Source organism: Xiphias gladius, chromosome 16 (genome assembly GCF_016859285.1).
Source record: "Xiphias gladius isolate SHS-SW01 ecotype Sanya breed wild chromosome 16, ASM1685928v1, whole genome shotgun sequence".
Classification (NCBI taxonomy): Eukaryota; Metazoa; Chordata; class Actinopteri; order Istiophoriformes; family Xiphiidae; genus Xiphias; species Xiphias gladius.
In genome coordinates this window covers 21,838,586-21,861,593 of record NC_053415.1, presented here as the reverse complement: position 1 = coordinate 21,861,593, position 23,008 = coordinate 21,838,586, and the positions used below count along the sequence as shown (strand labels likewise).

Here is a 23,008-nt window from a genome sequence, read left to right as displayed (position 1 = left end):
TTTAAGAAGATATGTAACAATTGAGAAAATGTCCTTTGACCCCACGGGGTAAGGGCACTAATTGTGGTTTATATACCTTTTATAACCACTTTATAAAGCATAACCTATTAGAAAGCGGTCAATTGGATCTTATAAACCCTTCATAAAAAGTGCCTTGAAAAGTGGTACCATTTCGATTATTTTAATAATTAGGTTGTTTTTTTGATGTCATAGTTTAATTACGATTCTGTTATTTGCATCCTACTTTTAAATCTTATTTTTAGAATCTGAAACGTGCTCCATTACAGATGACCACAAAACCTCGTTTTGTAAGTTTTTAAAAAGGCGAGTTTCAGAGATGCCGCTTTAATTCTGGAAATATGGCGGCAGAAGTCCGACAGGAAGTCTTATTTTGTTGACCGGAAACGCTCGGCGTCCAGCTGACGGTGGGAGTGTGTTTCTCTTGTCAGCTGACTGTCAGCGTCTCCGTCAGGCGTCACAACACCCGTGTGCTGCTTACCTGCCAGCGTAGATCAGCAGCCCCTAGCCGAAGCGCCGCCGTCGGACTAGGGAGGGTTATGTTTCCCGGAGCCAGAACCGTACACGGAGGTTTGTGCACCACCGACTCATGGCGGCCGAAATTCAACCGCAGCCGCAGACTCGGAAGCCATGTCTGCTGAGCAAAATCGAGGCTTTCCAGGAGGTCGTGAGCACGGCGGTCATCATTCCCAAAGAAGACGGCGTTATCAGCGTTTCCGAGGACAGGTAACATCCAAATATTCGGTTCATTTACAGCCGCCACCTGCCTCCTTTTGCCCCCAATCTTACCCCCTTCCGCACTCGGTCATTGACTGAGCTTTGGGATAGTTATTTCAAAAGCGTTTGTTTTGGAAAACGGGGTTGTCCAACATTTCTAGAAAAGTGTCAACTGACAGTCGTTTGAGCGACTTACACGTTGTTTTAGCGACAGTGTGGGTTTTAATTTAATTTCATACATATTTTTTTTAACCGTTGACCGAGCAAGTTAGAGACAATAAATCATATTTGACTGCGGGCTGGGATCAGGTTTAAAAGTGGCTAACGTTACTAAGCTAGCTACCAAAAATGAACCCATTGGGGGGGGGGCGCTCTGCTCTGTGCAGTTTGATTTATCGGTGCTTTTGGTTTTTGTCCAACAGAACAGAGTTTCTCAACCTTCGGGTCCCTAGTTAGACGATGAGTCTTATTTCTCCATTTATTCGCCCAGTTTTTCCACCTGCTTGGGGCTGTGTGTGTGTGTGTGTGTGTGCGTGTGTGTGTGTGTGTGTATATATGTATGTATATTCTTTGGTTGCCAAGAGAGTGTCTCCAGAGTACTGACATCTGCAAGTGCTGGAGGGTGGGTGTGAGCCTCTGTATGTTCAAAGGTTGCATGTGCTGTAATGCCTGTTTTACCTCAGTCAATGTGCCCCCTGCGTCTCGGTTTTCTGTAATTACCGAGATTTAATCATTTATGCTCTACAACCAAGCTACAGTTTATGAGTCACAGCCCTGGTACATTTGTACATTCATTTGACTGACATCTGATTGACGATTTTATCACGATTAAATTTCACCCACTGGTAAATATCAATCCTCGTGGGAACAATGATGCTGGGCCTTGGACCGAAGAATTGCTGTTAGGTCGGGTGTTAAGTCTTGTAGTGGAGATTCAAAGCAGGTCACAGAGGTGACCGTCGGCTGTCGGCCGCCGGCGGTGACTTTGGAGAGTATCCTCTCATTGCATTTCTCCGAATGCACATGCTCCTGTACATATTTCCCCATTTTCACAGAAATACTGGCACTTGGGCAACCGCAGATTCTTCCCAGCGGAGCCTGGGAAGCGTGCAGCTTCGCTGTCACTGATTCGCCTCTCGAAAAGCTAAAGCCTCCCAACATGTGTGCAGCCCATCTTTTCCTTGTGGGCTTCAGGGGGCCAGTGAGAGCAACTGGAAAAAGTGAGAGCAAGTAACCACTCAGTGAGGCTGTGATCTCTTTCTTTCAAAAAAAGGTCGATTTCAGATCTCAGGGAATAGAGCTACTCCTGAACTGTCTTACAACAGAGCCAGCACGCTGCTGAGTGGTAAATTACATCTTTGTAAATGTTGAGGATTAAAGTTTTATTGTTATTATTACAGCAGTTATGATTTCATTATCACTAACATCACTATAAATGTTATCGTGGAGGTGAAAATTAGTGGCCCATTGCCTCAGCTGATTTTAGTCTGGACCTGTTGCTGTTGTACGGGGGACGGTGGTTAATGTAGAAGCGGCGGGGAGTCTGATGTGAACCCAGAGGAAGCTGTGTTTACGGTCTTGCCTTGTTGGTACTGAATAAGGAAAACCTTTCAAAGAGAAACTGTAGCCTGGTTATTACTCATAACCCAGAGTGACTGGAGAAAGCTACACATGAAGAGTTTTGCGTGTCGCCTCAAGACGCGGCGAGCGCTCTCAGTAATGCCAAAACGTGTTGGTCTCACTCCACAGGGCGATTCGAGTATGGCTGAAGAGAGACAGCGGTCAGTACTGGCCCAGTGTCCACCACACAATGTCATGTAAGTATTCTTGCAAACTTTTTCTGTGTGATTCATGGCCTTTGTTCTCAGAGCAGAGACAGAGACATACTGTCACTATATAAGTCATGAATATGTGTGAATATCTAATTTTAGTCAGCAGAGGTGTCCAGATAACATGCACCTCTTGGCACAGGCCCGTTGTTCATTCCTGTTTTTGTTCACTCTTCCTCTGTGTTTGCTTTCATTCTGAGCAAGCATCTTTCCTCATCATGACGAACATAACGAATCACACAATTCAGTTCAGTTCAGTTCAGCTCAATTTTATTTATATAGCGCCAAATCATGACAGAGGTTACCTCAGGGCACTTTTCATGTAGAGCAGGTCTAGACCATGGTCTTTATAGTTATATTTACAGAGACCCAACATTCCCACATGAGCAAGCAGTTGGCGACAGTGGCGAGGGAAAAAAAAAATCCCTTTTAACAGGTAGAAACTGTGAACAGAACCCGACTCATGGTGGGTGGCTGTCTGCCCCGACCGGCTGGGTTGAGAGAGTGGGAGGGAGAGAGATGGAGAGAGAGAGAGGGAGGGAGAGGGAGAGAGATGGAGGGAGAGGGAGGAGAGGAGAGAGATGGAGAGAGAGAGAGGGAGGGAGAGAGAGAGAAGGGGGGGCATAGCACAGTAGACGTATAACATAAAGATGTGTAACAATAATGAGACTAATACAACTAATGATTATAATAATAGGGTGAATAATAATACTAATCAAACTAAATATAGTAATAGATGATAATGATAATAATTGAAGCAGTGGGTGCTGAGCAGGATCATCGGGGCAGTAGGTGGTTTGCGGTCACAGATCCAGACTCTCTAGCACCAGGGGCAGAAATACCCGCAGAAAGCGACAGCGGGAGGGAGGCCAGAGACGAGAAAGCACAAAACTACGGGAGAGAGGAGAAGTCAAGTTAGTAACGAGCACTGATGCCATATGAATGCGTGCAGATGGAGAGGAAGAGGAGGAGAGAGGAGCTCGGTGCATAACGGGAAGTCATCCGGCAGTCTAGGCCTATAGCAGCGTAGCTAGGGGATGGTTCAAGATAAACCTGAGCCAGCCCTGACCGTAAGCTTTATCAAAAAGGATGGTTTTAAGCCTACTCTTAAACGTGGAGAGGGTGCCTGCCTCCTGGACCAAAAGTTGAAGATGGTTCCACAGTAGAGGAGCCTGATAACTTAAGGCTCTGCCTCCTGTTCTACCTTTGGAGATTCTGGGAACCACAAGTAAGCCTGCATTCTGGTAGCGCAGTGTTCTACCGGGGTAATAGGGTACCGTGAGCTGTTTCAGATATGATGGTGCCTGACCATTAAGGGCTTTGCATGTGAGGAGGAGGATTTTAAATTCTGTTCTGAATTTTACAGGGAGCCAATGCAGAGAAGCTAACACAGGAGAAATCTGATCTGTTTTCCTAGTTCCTGTCAGTACTTGCGCTGCAGCATTCTGGATCAGCTGGAGAGTATTTAGAGATTTGTTGGGACAGCCTGATAATAAGGAATTACAATAATCCAGCCCAGAGGTAACAAAAGCGTGGACTGGTTTTTCTGCGTCTTTTTGGGAAAGGATGTGCCTGATTTTTGCAGTGTTACGTAGGTGAAAAAAAAGCAGTCCTTGAAATTTGCTTTATGTGAGAGTTAAAGGACCTATCCTGATCAAAGAGAACTCCGAGATTCCTAACGGTGGTGTTGCAGACCAGGGCAAAGCCATCCAGAGTAACTTTATCATTAGATAAAATCTTCCTGAGGTGTTGGGAGCCAAGCAGAATAACTTCAGTTTTAACAGAGTTTAACAGCAGAAAGTTGCTGGTCCTCCGGGTCTTTATGTCCTCAAGGCATGCTTGAAGTTCAGCTAACTGATTGGTTACACCAGGCTTCATTGACAAATACAATGAATGAATCCACTTCTCAGAATCACACAAAAGCGTGGAGTTTACATACATATTAGACTTAGTGTCTGAGCTCCAGTAGGATTATTCTCTCTGCTCGCTTCAGTACTGCAGTGCCGCATGTCTGTGACACTGTTTGTCCATGTTTCCCTCCAGTTGTGCAACTGAAGGAAATCCTATGCCACCATCAGCAAGATCTGTGGCTTACAATAGCAGTAGCAGAGGTTGCGTGCAGTATGTTAAACATTTTAGTTCACCGAGAGGAAAAACTGAAATGACTCTGCAGAAGAAAACACAGTAATCGCTATTTTCCAGATTTACAGATAGGGGAATTAAAATGTATTTTCAGTTTTTATCTCAATCTGAGTAACTTAAAATGTGACGAACTGTAATTGAATGATTTTGATCTAGTTCTTCACTAAGTATGAGTTTTTCATACATAAAGCGGATCGCTGTGTTGCCTCATTGCAAGTTTTTACATTTTTTTTTTTTATGCTTTCTTGTAACTTTTAGATGAGGTGAAATTGCAGGGACTTGGGTACCCACATTTATTTTATTTTTTTTTTTTTAATCTTCTTAAACCTCAGCCAGCACATCCAGGAAATTGCGAGAGCACACCGTTTTCCAGAATAGTTCAACTGTCAACATAAATGTCTAAATTATCTACAGCACATCCATTTTGGGGGTTATTTTTACCACATTAAATCAGCCAAACGGGGCTTCAGCAGGAAGGAAGCTCTTTAGAGATTTGTACTGTCTAACACTGAACCTTTCTAAAACCAAAATATATTGTTGTTTTTTGTGTAAGAATCGAGAAGAAAAAGTGTGAAAGTGGAACACTGCTGGTGTAATTGTTTCTTCATGATGATGACACAACAGTTTTGCTGTTTTTGAGAGAAACATGCTTCATTATAGACAAATACAGATTCTAATATTTTTTTTACCTGAGGCTGTTGACAGTTGGCATTTTTGCTGCTATTCGTGTATGTTTCAATGAGAAAAATTGTGATATAAAAAATACAGTATAAACAATGATGCAGTAGTAGAGTTAATTTTCTTTTTAATGAGATATTGTTAAAATAAACCGGATGAGCAAAAGAAAAACACAATACATTCTGCTTCAGAGAGCTAAATCAACACTGACTGAAAACTGTTTTGGGTGCTGAGCAATCAGCCCAGAGGGGGTGGATGGAATAATAAAGGCGCCCGTACGTGACTATTGTGAAGATGTGAATGCTTATGTGTTGTTGAGACTGTTACGCAGAGATGATAATTCAACTCTGTGGTCGTTTTGAAGCCTTGGAACACGCTGAAAACGAGTCCTTCCTGCACAGCTGCACCAAGGCAAGTTTAATAGCTGGCGGACATCATTTACCAATGTTCCTGGTATAAAGTGGATTGCATCAGACAGGAAAGACACATTAAGCTCAAATGATGCACATTGAGTCAGAACTCATGAAGCATGTGCACTACTACAATCAGACTGATAAATCTGGCCGACATTATCAGCTGATTTTACTGGATATGTTGGCTGATTAGTAGCAAGAACATTGCAAAACAGAAATGCCAAGGTTATGTTTGAGGTAATTTCGAAATACCGTTTCCATTATATAATTTTTCCACCATAGAGTACTGGCGGGTTTATTTTTTCAAAATAAAATATGATGCTCAGTGATTATCTTGGTCAAAATTCTTAAATAACTAAATTTAAGGGATCCGTATTTAAAATTTGTTTATTTAATTGTTTTTCTGTGGGTATTAACAACTGAAATTCATCAGGTATATTGTTATCAGATTTTTTTTTAAAACTCTGCCTCAAAACTTCAGTATCGGTCGGGACCCTATCAGTATCACTATGGGTTGTTTTTTTTTTATGTTTGGGGAATTGTTTCTGAACAATATCCAAGAAAATCTTAATCCTCTTAATCCACTCTCTAGCTTTTCTAGAGCTTTCAGTCGCATCTCATGGCCTTTTTTCAGTGTAATTGCAGTCAACTGTGCAAACTCCATCCCCTGAGGAAGACTGTGAGACGCAGCTAAAAGCTTAAAAAAGGAAACAAGTGACCTTGAGAGGAGTTCCTTTGTCAAACGACTGTCTCCAAGGTCGAGAATGAACTTGTAACCCTGAATTATCATTGTGGGTAGTTTCACTGCCAAAATTCTTATATCACTGTTGGCTTTCAAAAACGGAAAATAACGCTGGGAAATGTACTGCAGCAGAACAGAAACTGCAGTGACAATGGTATGACCTTAATAATATAAATGTACTTGTAAAAAAACAGCAATTTTTTCCCCCCAAAATAACATTAACATGCGCGCACACACACATGCAGGCAGAGTGTTCACTGTTATTCTTGTTTGTCTTTTTGTCTCCAGCGTCGTGCTCCTGTATGTCCTTTAACCCAGAAACCAGGAGGCTGTCGGTGGGGATGGATACTGGAAGTATCTGTGTAAGTCCAACCAGCAACCTGCTTCCCTTCCAAACACAGACCTCTGGCCTTTTTTTCTTTCCTTCACTCAGCTGAGGACTGTTTACTGTTCTTGCTGTTTTGGGATACATAACATTGCAGTAGGTCTTATTTTTGTTAGTACTTTTGACAGGAAACTCTGGGGATTATTGGAGTGGAATGCAGTTCTTGAGTTGTATGTGTTTTGGTGAAAATGTTGGCTGCTCTTCAGTGCAACAGGAATGTTTCTGGTGAGAGTGTTTGTTCAGTTGGAATGAGAGTTTTTTCAGGTCACTGTGAGCTAACACTTGGTGAGACAGGAAAACCTCTGAACTTTGTGAAATTTCATCTTTTCTCTTTAGGCTGTGTAGAGGTGGTCTGGAAATTAGTAGTTTTTTTAAAATGGACAGAGTTGTTGTTTACTTAGTCTTTGGTCAGATTTTAGATTATTTTAATCCTAATTTTAAAACAGTTGAGGATGATGTGAATGTTGTTAGTTTTGCAGGTATTATACAGAGCAAATTGCTGGACAAATTAAAATTTAGATCTGATGATGGTTCTAGATGAAAAGTTAAGGGATCGCCAATCAATGAGTCAATCTGGACAAAAGTGGTAGACCGACCTGCCAACAGACCAATATTACCATCCCTGGAGCCTCAGTGCTAGCACAGCTAGTAAAAATTCCGATCAATCCCCAAAATGCAGGCATTTGAAAGAAATTAAAAGACCAAAATTACAAAATTATTCTGCTCTGATTATGTTTCAAAGTAATTTGCCCAAGTAATGGAAGGGCTGAAGGATGCCGTTGTCAGTTGGTCATGACTCTGGTGGCTGCTCGCGAGACTTTAGACTGGTAGTCTTGTTTGTTTTTTAAGTAGTTGTAGTAGTATATGACAAATGACAAAAGTATTTTATGACAAACAACTCTTGGCATGACACAGTACCGGCCAGTCTATTCTAAGAGACAACATTTACAATTGTCCAGTTTTTGTTTTGTGGTTTGACAGTTTCACATTGGGAGTCCTTTCTTTTGGAACTTCAGTTATTTGCAATTTTTAGATAGTGAAGGTGGAAAGTATTTATTTTTCCTAAGCCTATGGCCTACGCTTCAAATATAATCACAGTTTTAAGGAAAATTTGAGACTTTTTCAAAAGCTTAGGAATTGCATATCATATGCAACACCGCATACAGTTAACAAACATGTTATTGAAATGTGAATAGTATACTTCCCAGTCATAGATTAACTTGGAAACCTGAGTCATTGACCTCAGTCAGTGTGAACATTTATTTCCGCTTCCTGTCTTTCAGGAGTTCATCCTGTCAGAAGACTACAACAAGATTACCCCAGCACGCACATACCAGGGTGAGAGAGGAAGTGTGTGTGTGCATGTATGTGTGTACGTGTGTGAAATAGAACCAAAATGATACCATTGTTAGTTTGTTTTGAAACTTAGAAATGTAGTCTTAAAAGTCCTGAAAAAGTGGTGAAGTGTACAAACAGTAGTCCTTGATTTCTTGGCAGGTTCTTTTCTTATGTAGTCACGTTACTTCAGTTGCAAAATTAGACACCTTGATGTAAAACCCAAAGCCAAAGCCAACTTTATGCCTACCTCCACATTCACCCGGAATTTTAAGCTTACCTTTTAGTAAACGACCCGGAAAAATGTAGAGAACATCTGAGGTTAGGTGTATGTAATTTCTGAAGGAACAACATGGAAACAATACTGCTCTGACACTAGCAAGGCAGTTGAGATCTAGTTAAAAATTATTCATTCAGAAAGCAAGATGACATATAAAGTATTGGACCCACCGACTAAGTTTACCTGGCATTTTTCATTTACACATGAGTAACTTATGAGTAAAATGCATCAAACATGAAGTTCGTGTTCTACATATTGTTATTTCAGTTTGCCCAGTGTTGTTAAAGGTTGATAAAATTAAATCATTTTACATCGGGGACATTTTTTTGCTTTCAAAAGAAAAAACCTGAGAAGAGCTTCTTTATATTATACACTGTTATAATTCAGAGAAACCCTAATGAATAGAAAAAAACATTTTAAGTTATATTGTATATATTATATTGTATTTTTTTTTTTAATAGAAAAAGGACGTGTGTGTGTAGGATTTTAAAATGTCTACAAAAAATTTAAGATGCTCTAATAAAAAAGGAGCTTTAAGTTAAACCATTTCAACAAGTAATAATCTGTCTTCTGTCCTAATATAAAAAAAAAACCAAACATATATTGCCACTGCCTGTATCATATATACTTTAATCTTCAACTTTACTTCTAAATTTCAGCAATTCTCTGAAAATCTCTGGACCAAGTTATTTATCATTATGCAATGAATTTTTTACTCAGGCAGTTTCAGGACAGGTCATTGCTTATAAGGTCTGCTCAGCTCTGTGTATTTAAGGCTTTGAAAACTCAGCCGCCTGAGGAATGTTTGCTCTCTGGCAGGGTTCATAATTCATTTCTTTCTTTTGAGTATAACTCACTCAGAAATAACTGGACCAGAGCACCGCTGATCGATCACAGCCTCCACTACATTAGATGTTCTTTTTTATCGTGTGAATGCACATAGGAAAAATTGGTTACTGCTGAGTGATATTCACAGTTGACCTTTAATGTTATGTGTTTCTCTGTTCTTATGTAAAGATCTGTACCACATGTCCTTCTGTCATGTGTGGCTGTGTGTACTGTGATACTGTAAGATCTAAAATAATGTCGCTGCACCAGTGTCAAACAGATTCCTAGATCTTTTCATGAAGAGGACGGTGGTGCTGGGCTTGTTTTCCCCTGTAGCACCATCTCTCTGCTTCCAAAATGAGGTGTTAAATGAGTTTTCTTTGCAATTTCAGACCTCTAAATATGTTGACTATACGCTGTTTTGAAATTCCTGGCATCATCCTACCCAGGACCTGTGGGCAGACCCCTGCACTGTGATTGTAGTGATTGTGAAAATGGCTCTCAAGCCTTGTACTTGTGTGTGTTTTTGTGCACGTGCAGCCCACCAGGGCAGAGTCACAGTGGTCCTGTTTGTGTTGGAGATGGAGTGGCTTCTGAGCACCGGCCAGGACAAAAACTTCACCTGGCACTGCTCGGAGAGCGGCCAGCAGCTGGGGACATATCGCACCGCCGCCTGGGTTTCTGGACTACAGTATCCTTCAACGCCCTCACTCCCGGCTCCCCTCCTGGTCTGGAGGGGAGCTGGTTTGTTTTTTTTGGTTTTCAGGCTACTTGGCCCTTAAAGGGTACTCAGTGAACCTGACAGATAAACGTCCTGCTAAATGGAGCTGAGTGGATGTAACCAAGTGGGAAGAGAAGAGCCATCTTTGGTGCTTTTGGACTCTGAAAAGTCTCTGCCTTTTTATTATGACAACACAGTCTATTTTAAGGCCATAGCAACATAAAACAGGGCAACTCAGATTAGCTTCCAGTTAGTTTTTAGAACTGGGAACGGTTAACAATAGGCATCAGTCATGCTGTTGTCAAGGAAACGGGCTGAGAGGGCTTCTGTAATGGCCAGATGAAAGGCTGTGAGTGCTCAGCAGCAACATTGGTCCATACCAATGAGCCCGCCATTAGGTCATTAGACCTCTAGTATCCTGCTAGCCTTAACATGCTAACCGGTCCGGTTTTCATGGCAAGAAATTCAGTGGGAGACAGTGAGCGGTGACAGATTTTTTGACAAGTGAGGCTTATCAAGCAAACTGGTTCTCTCAAAACCAAGGTTAAGAACCTGGCAACCTTGCTCTCAGGATCACCGTCGGTGTAGAAGCAGAGCCTTATGTTTTTCATGTCTCTAAAAATTACGGCTGCTTGGGCAAAGGTCAGTTTTTAACATTTATGATTTGCACAACAATAATTCCAAAAACACGCTGTTCTTGATAATATTAGTGCAGCGAAACAGTGTTAAACTTCTTCCACTTTGTCACTCAATTTCAAAATATAGTTAATGGCTGATAAGGGTTCAATCTACCAAATCTACGCTCGTGGGGAATGACACAAATTGTACATAGAGGTACGTATCGTTTCAGGTTTCCAGAGAGAGTATCAAAATTGGAAACGCATTTTGTGTTGTTTTTTTTTAGACTGAGTGTTTAGATTGGTTAGGATAATGAAGTTATTCCTTGTGCAGTCATTGTTTGCTCTTCTGCAATGCGGACAGTGTTGTACTGTCTGACTGAGTGGCCAGTGATAGAGCTAAGGGTCATCCACCGACACACTGTAACTACACTACCACTGCAAAGGGCTTTGACTCAAATCATAGATTTCATAATTCATGTGGGTTCTTGGTTTTCCTGAGCAGCACAGTTTGCAGCACAGCTGTTTTTGCTGAAACTGCTGTTTAGTCTGTGGTTTTGATCCAGTAGCAGATAAAAATCTGAATTAATACATCAGTACTTTTTCAGCACGACACGGTTTCTTCTTCTTCTTTGACCTTAATGTTAATCCAGGTTCGATGTGGAGACCAGACACGCCTTTGTAGGGGACCAGTCTGGTCAGGTTACCATCCTGAAGCTGGAGCAGGACAGTTGCAGCCTGGTCACCACCTTCAAGGGACACACTGGTACACTACACACACAATAATCAATGAATAGTCAATCAGTTTGCTGGTTTTTATATCATTATACCTGAATATGTTAGTTTTGAACAGTTGATTGGACAAAACAAGCAGTTGAATGTTCATTTCATTGATGTGCAATAGTTTCTGACATTCTCTGACAATCAAATTATTCATCAATAAAATATTAAACAGACTGATCCATAACGAAAATAACTGTGATGTTCTGCCCTAGTACACACACTGAAGAGGTTAAATTCTTGCAGCGTTTGCTGCAACATTGTTGAATAAAACTGGCGTCATTTTTTTTTTTTTGCACAATATTTGTTCAGATGTTGTCTGCACAAATGGAAATAATTGGTAACCTAAACTGAGTTGGGGCTAAGTTTCAGATACTTTCTGCTTCCTGCTCTGCTTTCATACACTCAAGACTCGTACAAATATTAGTTTTTAAACTTGAAAATAAACAAGTGTCTTTTCCTTGTTTGCCTCAGGGGCTGCTTGGTTTTTCTGCTGATATGACAGAAAGAAGTTGTAACTGAATGCACGTCATAGAAATTGTTATTTTTTTAATATATAAGCAAACAATAAAAAATAAAATCCAGTAATGGAACAATTACAGCTTTTTTACAGAAATATATCAGCTGGGAAAAACGTTTCTCAGGAGAGAATTACGTCTTTATGTTTAAATTATTTACTTATAAATAGAACAACTGCATTATATTCATAATAGTTGACGCTGGATTGCTTCTGTCAACCTTTGTCGTCCTCAGGTAGGTTGCAGATTTATTGAGCCAGGTAAGAAGTGTTTTTAAAAGCTCAAAGTCCTTGACTGTCTTTCTGTTCAAGAAAATCTTTTGCGGCTGTCACTGGAATCTACTTTAACAAAGAAGGCAGTGAAATATGTCTTTTACAGGGTCTTAAATAGGAATTAAAGTATGATGTTTGGAGTTAAGGGATAAAGAGACTTAGCTGAGTTCAGGGAAACTAAAAAAGACCTCAAATTTAGTGAAAGGACTTTTGTAACATTCAGGTATTTATTTGCTGCGGTTAATATAACAGAAAAGTAGTATAAAGACATGATACTTTATGTATGTTCAGTAGAATATCAGGCCAACAAGTGAAGCTTTAGTCTCAACACAAAAGATCAGTGACAGAAGAAATATAGTTTTTAAACTAAATGGAACAAGTCTTGTCATGATATTTTTTGCAGTGGCGAACTTTGTACTGATGAGTTTCACTCACTTATTTGTCTCCGTGTGTGTGTGTGTGTGTGTGTGTGTGCGTGCGTGTGTGTGTGTGTGTTTTGTTTGTTTGTTTGTTTGTTTGTTTGTTTGTTTTCCTCAGGTAACGTGACGGCGCTGTGCTGGGACCCAGTCCAGAGGGTGCTGTTCTCCGGCAGCTCAGACCACTCCATCATCATGTGGGACATCGGAGGGCGCAAAGGCACCGCCATCGAACTGCAAGGCCACAAGTAAGATTCGCAAACATCCACTCCTGGATGTTTCCTTTACTGTAGCAATTATTCAGCCGAATGGACAACACTGTTAAATTGTAATTATATGCTTGTCTGTTTTGGCCGGATAAATTGCTATTGTCTTTGTTTTCATTACTGAGCTCTTTATACCGTTTATACTATACTACTTTATCATTTTATTGTGTATAATGGTAAATGGGTTGTGTTTTTCCATTACTAACCCGATTGCCTTCTTACGGCTTTACTCAGGCATGACAGGAGCTTTACACAGAGAGCCACGGTGTGTGCACAACATTCGGTGCCTGGTGAGCGAGAGGAGCGGGATCACTGTTGGAGAACGGCACTAAATTGGAAAATAAAGACAGAAGAAGAGGGTTTTGTCTTCTCTCGCAGGCTGCATCAGCGATAGATTTTAAAACTTGTTTGGTCATTGCAGTCTTAACTACTGACCGTCGTGAGCGTGACGGACTCTCGCTCCCTCCTCACTAAGGAATCTCTTAATAAGTCACACAGCGCGCAAACATTCAATGTCAAGACGTTAAATTGGGGCTCTGGTTTAATTCATATTTGCCGGATGTTCATGATTTCATTCATGCAGGTGGTATGAATCAAAACTGAGGACTTGTTGATCTGAAGAAAGAAAACAAGACATTCATTTAATCGCTCACTGTGCATATTTAACCTTTTACGTTAATCTAATGGCATTCAATTTAGAGCTAAAACGATTAGTCCATTAATTGATCAACTGAAAAATAATTGGCATCTAAATTGATAATTGATTTAAGTTGTTTTGGCCAAATAGTCTCTGGTTCCAGCTTTTCAAATGTTAAGATTTCCTGCGCTTCTCTGTTTTATAACATTATCGACTGAATATCTTTGGGTTTTGGTCTGTTGGTCCAACAAAACAGCAATTTGCAGACATCATCTTGGGCTTTAGTGACTTGTGATGAGCCCTTTTCACTGTTTTCTGACATTCTATAGATCAAATGATTAACTGATTCAGAAAATAATCTGTAGATCAATTGATAATGAAAATAGCTGTTAGATTAGCAGCCCTGATTCAGTTCAGGCTTGTGCGGTGTTGAAAATGTTACAGTAATATTACAGGTCCAACAGATTGCCGCCATGACTTTTATGTAAGAATGAGTCGGGCGTTTATTTAGACATGAGATCAACATAAATTTTTGACATCAGATTTTTATAATGAGGTGTCTGACTACAGCCAGTCTTTAAAAGGCCCACCCATCAAGCTGTCTAAATAAAATAAGAAAAAGCTGTATTTTAGGCGACGTGGCTGTGGTGCAGGTTGAAGAAACTTGACGTTTAAAAATTATGTTCCTGTTAACGCGCTGGAACATCCAACCTCTCTGCTCTGTAATTTTTAATTCAGCGCTTTGTTTAATTTGTTGTGCAATACCTGTGTGTGTGTGTGTGTGTGTGTGTGTGTGTGTGTGTGTGTGTGTGTGTGTGTGTGTGCGTGTGTGCACGTGCACTCCTTACAGTGACAAAGTTCAGGGCTTGTGCTACGCCTCACACACTCGTCAGCTCATTTCCTGCAGCTCAGACGGAGGCATCGTCATCTGGAACATGGACGTAACACGACAAGAGGTGACGGAGTGTAAAGAAACATGCAGAAACAAACACACATTCGAATGGAATGGAAATGTGTCGTGTGTGCTGTGTGTTTTCACGCCTGTTTTCATATGTGCACATACACGACTGTGACGCGGATCTTTTTGGTGGGTAAACTGCTGGTATTTGTTCTGGAATAAATTCTCTCAAGAAATCCATGACAGATAACCAGATCAGCAGAATGTTCTTTGATATTCTCTCTTACAAACACACTCGCACAGTCTTATTTCAGCCCAGCAACATCTCCTCTCCCTCCGTGCTCTGCCAGTCTCCACACACTTAGTTAGGACTCCATTGCTTCTTTATTTATCCAGAGCCACTTTCATTCTGCCTCAGTGTCATTCTCTTGTGCCCCGGTCTCTGTTATTTGGCCCAAATCCTCATCTCAATTTTATTTTCTCACTCATTGGTTCTGTCGAAGCTGACATCCCTTAAGGCGAGCTTAAAATAAAATCAGTAGGTTGCTGCTGTTCCCCAAACAATTGCACATAGATGTTGAACTAACCACTGCTCTGTGCAGCTGGTTACTCGGGGAAGGATGTTAACTTGCAAATTCATTAAAGTTGTGGGATTTAAAGAAAGAAAAACTTGACAGAGGTAAAAACTGCTTCAGGAGTAATTTAATTCCTCATGGTGGCCAGGGTTATAGGGGGCTCTGCTGTTTGTTTGTTCTTTGTTTTATTTCTTTTACTCTCTAAAACTGGAGTATCGTGAACAAAAATCCAAAAAGTCACAAAACGCCTTTGCTTGAGTATGAGGACAATTCTTCTGATGGTGGCACCGTAACAGCCAACCAAAAGGCAACACACACCGTGGGGCGTCTTGACAATAACTCGTCAGGATATCCATTGTCCTGTTTTCCCAGCATCCACATGCGTCACTCTCCGGAGTGCAACAGCAATTGAATCGCGATTGCTTCCCAACTCAGTATGTCACAGCTACTATACCTCAACTATTCCTTATGTCTGTCATGCTCAGTATGCGCTGTGCTGGCGGCAAATGCAAAAAGAAAAGTAAGATTCATCATGACATACGGGGATCTATTTCAAAAACCATGCTATATATGCTCCTTTCACCAAAGTGAAGGCTCAGCTGGGGAGAATCTTTAATACATACACTACAGTCTAGTGAAAATGCTCAAATTGAAACAAAAATTCAGCATTTTGGGAATTATGCTGATTTTTTTTCTTTGTCAAAGGGAGATGAGAAGATTGAACAACTCCCGTTTGAGGAAAAAAAAGCTATTAAGCTAATGAAATTACTACTATGGTATGTTCTAATTTCTAGAAATGTTGAGTAAAATAGCTGTACACCTCAGGTGTAAATGTAAATGTTTAGTCCAGGTCTAAACCATTTTGGTTGATTTAAATTGTGTTTTAAAGATCAAATAAGTTTTCCTTACATAATTGCTGCTCCGTAAGGGAAAAAAGGAAACTCTAAAAACAGGAAACATGTATAATTTAAAAAATGTGTGTTTGCACAGACCCCGGAGTGGCTGGACAGTGACTCCTGTCAGAAGTGTGAGCAGCCTTTCTTCTGGAACTTCAAACAGATGTGGGACAGTAAGAAAATTGGCCTACGACAGGTATGATACGCATCTATTCCTTATCTTCTTTTATTTATTTTAATTCTGTTTAAAAAAAAAAAACATAATTATAAAGCATCAGACACAAAAACTGGCATCCCAGTTTTTGTGTCAGCTGCTTAGCTGAAGCAGATTCAGTGATCTGTAGCTCCGCCACACTCTGAATCCATTCCAAACAGCTCTCCAGCAAACATACACTTCTGCTACACTAATGGCAAGCAAACATCCTGTAGCTGTTTTATAACCTCATTCTCAGGATCAGCGTTATGTTGTGGTTACTCATTTGAAATGCGTGTGTGTGTGTGTGTGGTATCCACAGTTCATGGATACAGTAACAGCCAGTTTCCGACGGCACAGCAATTTTCAGGAACATTCTGTAGACAGAACCAAACACAACACACTGTAATGTCTGTGTTTCTGGAGATGAGGTCCATGTTTCTGTTTGACAAACACAAAAGTCCGTCGTTGCACATGAAAAAGTCCCTGAATTACTGAGGACAAACAAAGTAGCACTGTAAGCAGCACACAACTGATAATGTAGAGCTTCCACACAGACAGTAATTCTATGAACATGGAGGTGTTTTTTTTGTTTCTATACGGAAACAGACAAACATGATCATAAAAACAAAAACAGCAGTGTTACTGTATGACTTCAGTCAGACTTGAGACCTTAGATTTGACTTTAAAAAATAATAAAAGACTTAACTTGACTTGGACTTAAACACCACTGACTCGTGACTCTGACTTGAACTTTCCCCTTTTGACTTTGAATTAGTTGTTCAGAACGAGAGAGAATGAAATCGGTCTGACAGCGGCGAATCACGTTGCGTGTGATTAGGTACAGATGTTAAAAAAATAAAAAAAATCAAACAGCAACATGCAAAACATTCAGCTAAGAAATGACAGATGTTTGTAACTGTTGTCACTGGAATAACATACCATGACACACCTCATCAGTTTGATTTTAAATCCATTACATTTTTATTCGAAATACAAATTTAAAAAAAGTCAGATTTACAATAGTAGTTGTTACTCTAAAAATTTTAAAAGGAATTCAATTTGGTGAAGGTGAACAATAACTTGTTTAGGACTGCAAACACAGAGTTCTTTGACTTGGACTTGACTTGGGGACGACACAACTCGAGAGCTACCCTTGCCATGCAAAACAATGACTTTTCCCCCCACCTCTGCTCATTCAGCTGCTACTGCAGCGTTTTCAAACTGTCCCGCTGCTGGTGAGAAAGAAATGGTAGTGTTGCTGATCAAAGCTGACTTGTCGAGGTCCCCCTGTGTTCCTCAGCACCACTGCAGGAAGTGTGGCCAAGCGGTGTGCGGCAAATGTTCGTCCAAGCGCTCCACCATCCCCCTCATGGGCTTCGAGTTCGAGGTGCGTGTGTGCGACAGCTGCCACGAGTCCATCACTGACGAGGAGTGAGTAACAATCAGCCTCTGTTGTTGTCATATACTGACCCTTTGTGCTCCCAGTGCTTCCTCAGTGCTCACAGAGTGAACTAACCAGCGTTGCCTTCGTGTCTTCCAGTCGAGCGCCCACGGCCACCTTCCACGACAGCAAGCACAGCATACTTTACATGCACTATGAGCCCACCACTGGAAACCTGCTCACCTCTGGCACTGACAAGGTTATCAAGGTCTGGATGGGAACTGTTGTATTCCTCAGATAAGACAAGCAAACACACAGTGACATTTAGAGGGTTTGCTCCTTTGCGGCGCGAGTTTTTGATTCTACCCAGAAGGTTGGGTTTTTTGGTCCAGTTTTTTTTGTTTTTGTTTTTTTTGTTCTCTTACTTAGTGTGATTAAGGCTGGATTAACCTGTTAGGAGGCCTCCAATGACCTCCTTATTCCTATCCACTATGTGCATTTTGTATGTATCCTGTAATGTTTAAAAACCTGTCAGGTCAGCTAGAATACTACTGGCCCTTTGGGGCCCGTGAAGACTTGGGGCCAATGCGGCAGTTGCCAACTTTGAGCCTTGAGCATGATATCTCAAAAACTTGATACATTTTAATGAAATCTGGTGGAAAGCTAATGGTGAACCACTATGAATCACCGCGCATAGTCAGTGTTGCCAAAATACTTGGTTTTCTGCCCTTGTTGGGCTTCTCTTTATTTAACTGGGTGGGCAAAAACTGTTTTAGAGAGGTTGTGATAATTTTGGGCTATTTTTTTTGCACCATTTGGGTGGTTTACACCAAGAAAAAATCAGGCTATATTCCAATACATCAGCCCCTCCTCTGGTGGAGTAGAGGGATTGAGATTGATAGGGAACTAAGTTCAGTAGGCTCATCTTGACACACACTGGCTGATAACTGATGACCATCACGGCATCATTTCATGTTATTACAACTAAAGTGAAACTTTATTCCTGTTCTAATTATTACGCTGTCAAAGCTTTGATAAGACTTGTAAGAGTTTATCTGTTCTAATGATCTAAAAGGCTTTACAGAAAGAGTCTACAAAAAAAACCTTTTCCTAAACGAAAATTGAAAATTGGGCTGTTTTTCTGACGAGTTGCGCGGTTTCTGGGCTCTGATTGGGCTACTTTCTGTCAGTAAAACACGGCAAATATATGCTATTATTGTCTATCGCATCTGGATCCAGATGCAAATTTAAAATCTATGATTTAACCTTAGGAGCATTAAGAATTAAAATATTTTTGCATATTAAAATTGATCGAAGTGTCAAAGCACCACCTGTAGTGTTGAACCCAGTTAAAGTTAACACTCACCTCTACAGCTCTGTGCAGCTTTTAGCCCCTGTTAGCTCATTTGTTTCGGTTCTCCAGCACACGGTATGGTTGAGTCTCAGCTCAGGCGGCTCTGATCGACGCATTGTTTCTCTTAACTGCTCAGCACCAAACAGCAGACGGACACAGTTAGAGAAGAGCTGGTGAAGACGTCTGAACATGTAGCTGCTAATGAGCAAGATATTTCTCTCAGGAGTCGGTGGAGAGCAAAACGGAGCTAAAAGGGGAGTGAATACTGGACTTACATTCATGGAGTGGACAAAAACACAACTCCAGTGGGATGACAATGTCACTCTGTGTCTGGTTTGTGTGTGAATTGGTAGTTGTTGGCTAACATGTCAGCCGTAACAGCTTGTTAAAATTGAATCTCAAAAATTCCTAATGTAGCTCCAATATTTTCTGTTACTAAAAATAATAAAAAATTATTAAATCATATTAAATTATATTAAATTATAAATTATATTAAATTATTTATTTTTTCATATTGTCGGAATATTGGCTGTTTCACTACTTATTAAATTGCGTATCAGCCTATCATGTGTGATTCAACAGGTTCTCTCATGGTTGTTTGTAATCTAATTTATTCAGTAATGTGAATAAATTTAACAGCAAATTCTTTTTGACAGACTAAAAGAATTTGCTGTTAAATCTTGTTTAAGATGTTTTTCAGTTTTTGAAAATGAAAATAGTTAAGTTAGTATTTCACTTTGATTCGGATCGAAACAAATGTGTGCATCTTTCAAACTATATTTGAAATCGGTCTCTAGATCATGAAAGTTTCATTTCTCATTTCTATCTTTAGATTTTAGAAAGAGTCAGTAGAATTAGCTCTTTGAGAGCTGGCTCATGAGCGCTGTCTCTATTTGAACAACAACCTAACTATGTCTGATATTTATCTGCAGCTATGGGACATGACTCCTGTGGTGTCCTGAGGACTGTGGGCGATCGGCATTCAGCGGAAACCTCTGTTCACCAAACTGTGAGGGTTTAACGGTGGCAGCTGCACTTGGAAGAGAGAGAGGGGAGCATATCCAACAGTATCGATGTCATCCAGATAATATTTAACAGTTATTCAACAACATGCAAGTGGCTGTTGCACGTTCACAGTGAGGACACTGCAGGCCAGTGAAGCCTGGGAACAGGACAGGCCATGGTTGACACAAGGTTACAGACGGTTGTGGGTGTTTGTTTGTGTGAAAGGTGCTGGTGGGTGGTGATCTCTCTGCGTGTATATGTGTGTGTGGGAGGGGATGAGGCATTTGACTTTCTGAGGAATTTACACAGCTTACTTGCTTACTTTTCATGCATTCCTTGCCACATTTCGTACTGGAAACTCACAAAGCAGTAACTCAAAAGTTTCTGCACTGTGGTCATTGGGTACCCTCAAACCAAATTTGACTTTTTTTTTTTTTTTTTTTTTAGATGTGAAGCACCTCATTGAACTGTACCACAACTCACTCACTCATATTTAAACTCCTGTAGGCTGCAGATTCCTCCACAAGGGGGAGCTGTTTAATCACTGTCAAGCCAGATCTATACCTGCCAACCTGCACCATCTACAGGACAGCAAAGTAACAGCGCAGCAGCGGTTCAGACTTGCAGATGTAGACATGTTTAGGGTGTCCTCCACAGGCAAAGTAATAGCTGCTGTAAGGTTTTACCTTCACTTTTCTTTGTGTGTGTTTGGTTTTTAGGTTTTACATTTGACCTTTGCACCACCTGTTTGCTAAAATAGCAGGAAAATGTAACATCAATGTGTCACACTGGCCCCCAGTAGATATTGAAGAATAATTTTTAAAGATTTAGTAAATGAGTAAAGAATTGTTTTCCCTGTCTGACCATCTATAAATCAGCCATAACATTAAACCTTTTCAGGCACTAGACCCTCAGACAAGTCAACCTATGTGTTGTGTGTGTATATATATATATATATATATATATATATATATATATGTATATGTACTCACACACACACATAGGACAAACAGTGACACTTACAAGAGAGGAGTGTTACAATTTGGAAATGTTTAAAATTTATAATATGAAAGCTGTAAACAGATGGACACAACAGCAGCATTGAAAAAAACATCTGCGGTTGTAACTCATTGCCTGCAGGTGGCACTAGTGTCAACACTGCAGGAGCTGTTGCATTCCTTGCCTGTAGATGGAGCTAAGGAGCACGTCTACAGTATATCTGCAGCTCTTACTTGCTAGTGGATGGCACAGGTTGGACTGAAACTGCATGTCTGACACTGCATGTCAGAGTGCTAGAGCAGCAACTCTTCAAGAATATGATATGGGCTGATCCTGCTTTCAGGTGATTCGCATCACTCACGTTGTGTGTTTTTTGTTGTCATGTGTAAGAGTCAAAGAAATCCCAAGCTTTCTAAACACACCTTTCAGATTTTGTCATCTGTAAATTAACCCATCAGACTGCTTGCTGATCTTTGAAAACAATATTTTGTATGTGTTGTCCTGTCATCAGTGGAGCTGTTTTGAGATTATTTATTATTCCAAGTGTGGTATAAATATTTCTGAAATGCAAATGCACATATCATCAAACATAAATACTGTACATGAACCAGGACTGAGAGGAAACTAATGAACATGTTTTGCCTTGATTTTGTTCTCATTGTGACTGTTGTTTTTTTTTTTTAAGTCACAATACTCTATACTGACTTTTAATGTCAATGCACTGGAATCAAGAAGCAAAAATGTCACAAATCGCTGCTGTGAAGAGGAAATATGACTTTTTTATGATTATCATGTTTTTGCTTTAATGATCAGATGGTAACTGAGTTGAATTCTTCTAATGTTCAAACCCCACTGAATATTTTCCAAAGATGTTTGAAGTTTAGATTGAAAACAAGGTTACATTGAAGATTTTCTCCAACAATAGAGACTTCGAAAATTTAGGCTTGACTGTTTGTGGAAAAAGTTTGATGGCACATTCACAGCTACTCATAAAGGTACATTAACAGCCGCTGTTAACTCAAGAATGTGAGCCTGAGGGTAGGTACTAATATTTTTAAGGACCATACCATTTTCGGAGGTTTCAGCTTCTTCACCACAGATCGTGTATATTTAACTTTTTTGCCGACCACTTTGTAACGCACGGTGTACTGTTTTAGGTTTTTGGGATGTATTTTTCCAATGTTTCCAGGAAGCTCTTGGTTTCCAGCCAGTTGTCACTTTGTAGTGCAATTCGTGTAAAACTGTAGCCACCTGGAATAGTAGTTTAAAAAAAAACAAACCCTAAAACACAGTAGCTTGTTTTGTAAGAGATACCTATGATCATATTACGTGAACGTGATTGAAATCGGCAAAAATGTGGAAATTCGGCGGTGTAGTCCTATTAACGTACAAACCCCATGTACACAGGAGATGCAAAATTATTAGATACAGTACCTAAACTTTTGTTGCGGTCAAAAAAAAAAAAAATCACCTGAGGGCAATGGTGACCATTAATGTAACCTTGTGTGTATAAATAATATATTAAAAGTGCAGGTTGTCACCTACTTGACCAGATTTGAGTCAACATGGTGTTTTTCTCTGCAGTTTCTCACGTTCCACTGAGTGTTCAAAGTTCTTCTCGGCTGCTGCTTTTTATAACATGTTGGGCAACTCCTCCAGGCCCTTGATGGTGGTTTCGCGGTTAAGACTGTGGGGGAAAAAGTATCAGCATCCACTGTTACTCTTGTGGCTCTTAACACTGTCCAGCCAAGTTTGAAAACACAATTTGTCTCACAGCTGGTGAAATGAAAGTAGATTCAGTTTTCCATTCAAGTGATCTTTTGAATTTAGCCAAAATTGTTCTTTCTTAGCATCCAAATACATTTTAGTTCCCAAACAAAACACACTGTCATCTTTTGATGTAACAAACAGACATTCAACGATTAATAATTATTTTAGCGATTAATGTATGAATTACTTTAGTTTTCTCAATGAACAATCAAAAATATTGACACATTATCATCTTGTGTTACTAGACAACAGTGATCTTCTCAAATTAGTTTGGTCCAAACTCCTATTATGTATTCGTTTGTTATAAAAACAAAAGTAGAAAATCCTCACTTTTGAGCAG

The 23,008-nt window shown here is 40.2% G+C and overlaps 1 protein-coding gene across 1 annotated transcript; it reads left to right on the top strand.

Moving 5' to 3' along the window:
* The first annotated feature begins 441 nt into the window (after positions 1 to 441).
* wdfy2 (WD repeat and FYVE domain containing 2) lies at positions 442 to 22,831 on the top strand. The gene is made up of 12 exons (XM_040148274.1): positions 442 to 744; positions 2,485 to 2,552; positions 6,828 to 6,901; positions 8,208 to 8,262; positions 9,908 to 10,058; positions 11,359 to 11,471; positions 12,813 to 12,939; positions 14,445 to 14,550; positions 16,058 to 16,159; positions 17,460 to 17,590; positions 17,700 to 17,808; positions 19,827 to 22,831. The coding sequence occupies exons 1-12, from the start codon at positions 608 to 610 to the stop codon at positions 19,854 to 19,856; spliced, it is 1,203 nt and encodes a 400-aa protein (XP_040004208.1). The 5' UTR covers positions 442 to 607; the 3' UTR covers positions 19,857 to 22,831.
* Positions 22,832 to 23,008: the final 177 nt, after the last annotated feature.

Coding starts and splice junctions, on each gene's coding strand:
- wdfy2 (XM_040148274.1), top strand. CDS start 608: ATGGCGGCCGAAATTCAACCGCAGCCGCAGACTCGGAAGCCATGTCTG. Junction 8,263..9,907: donor CCCAGCACGCACATACCAGG/GTGAGAGAGGAA, acceptor GTGCACGTGCAG/CCCACCAGGGCAGAGTCACA. Junction 14,551..16,057: donor TGGACGTAACACGACAAGAG/GTGACGGAGTGT, acceptor GTGTTTGCACAG/ACCCCGGAGTGGCTGGACAG.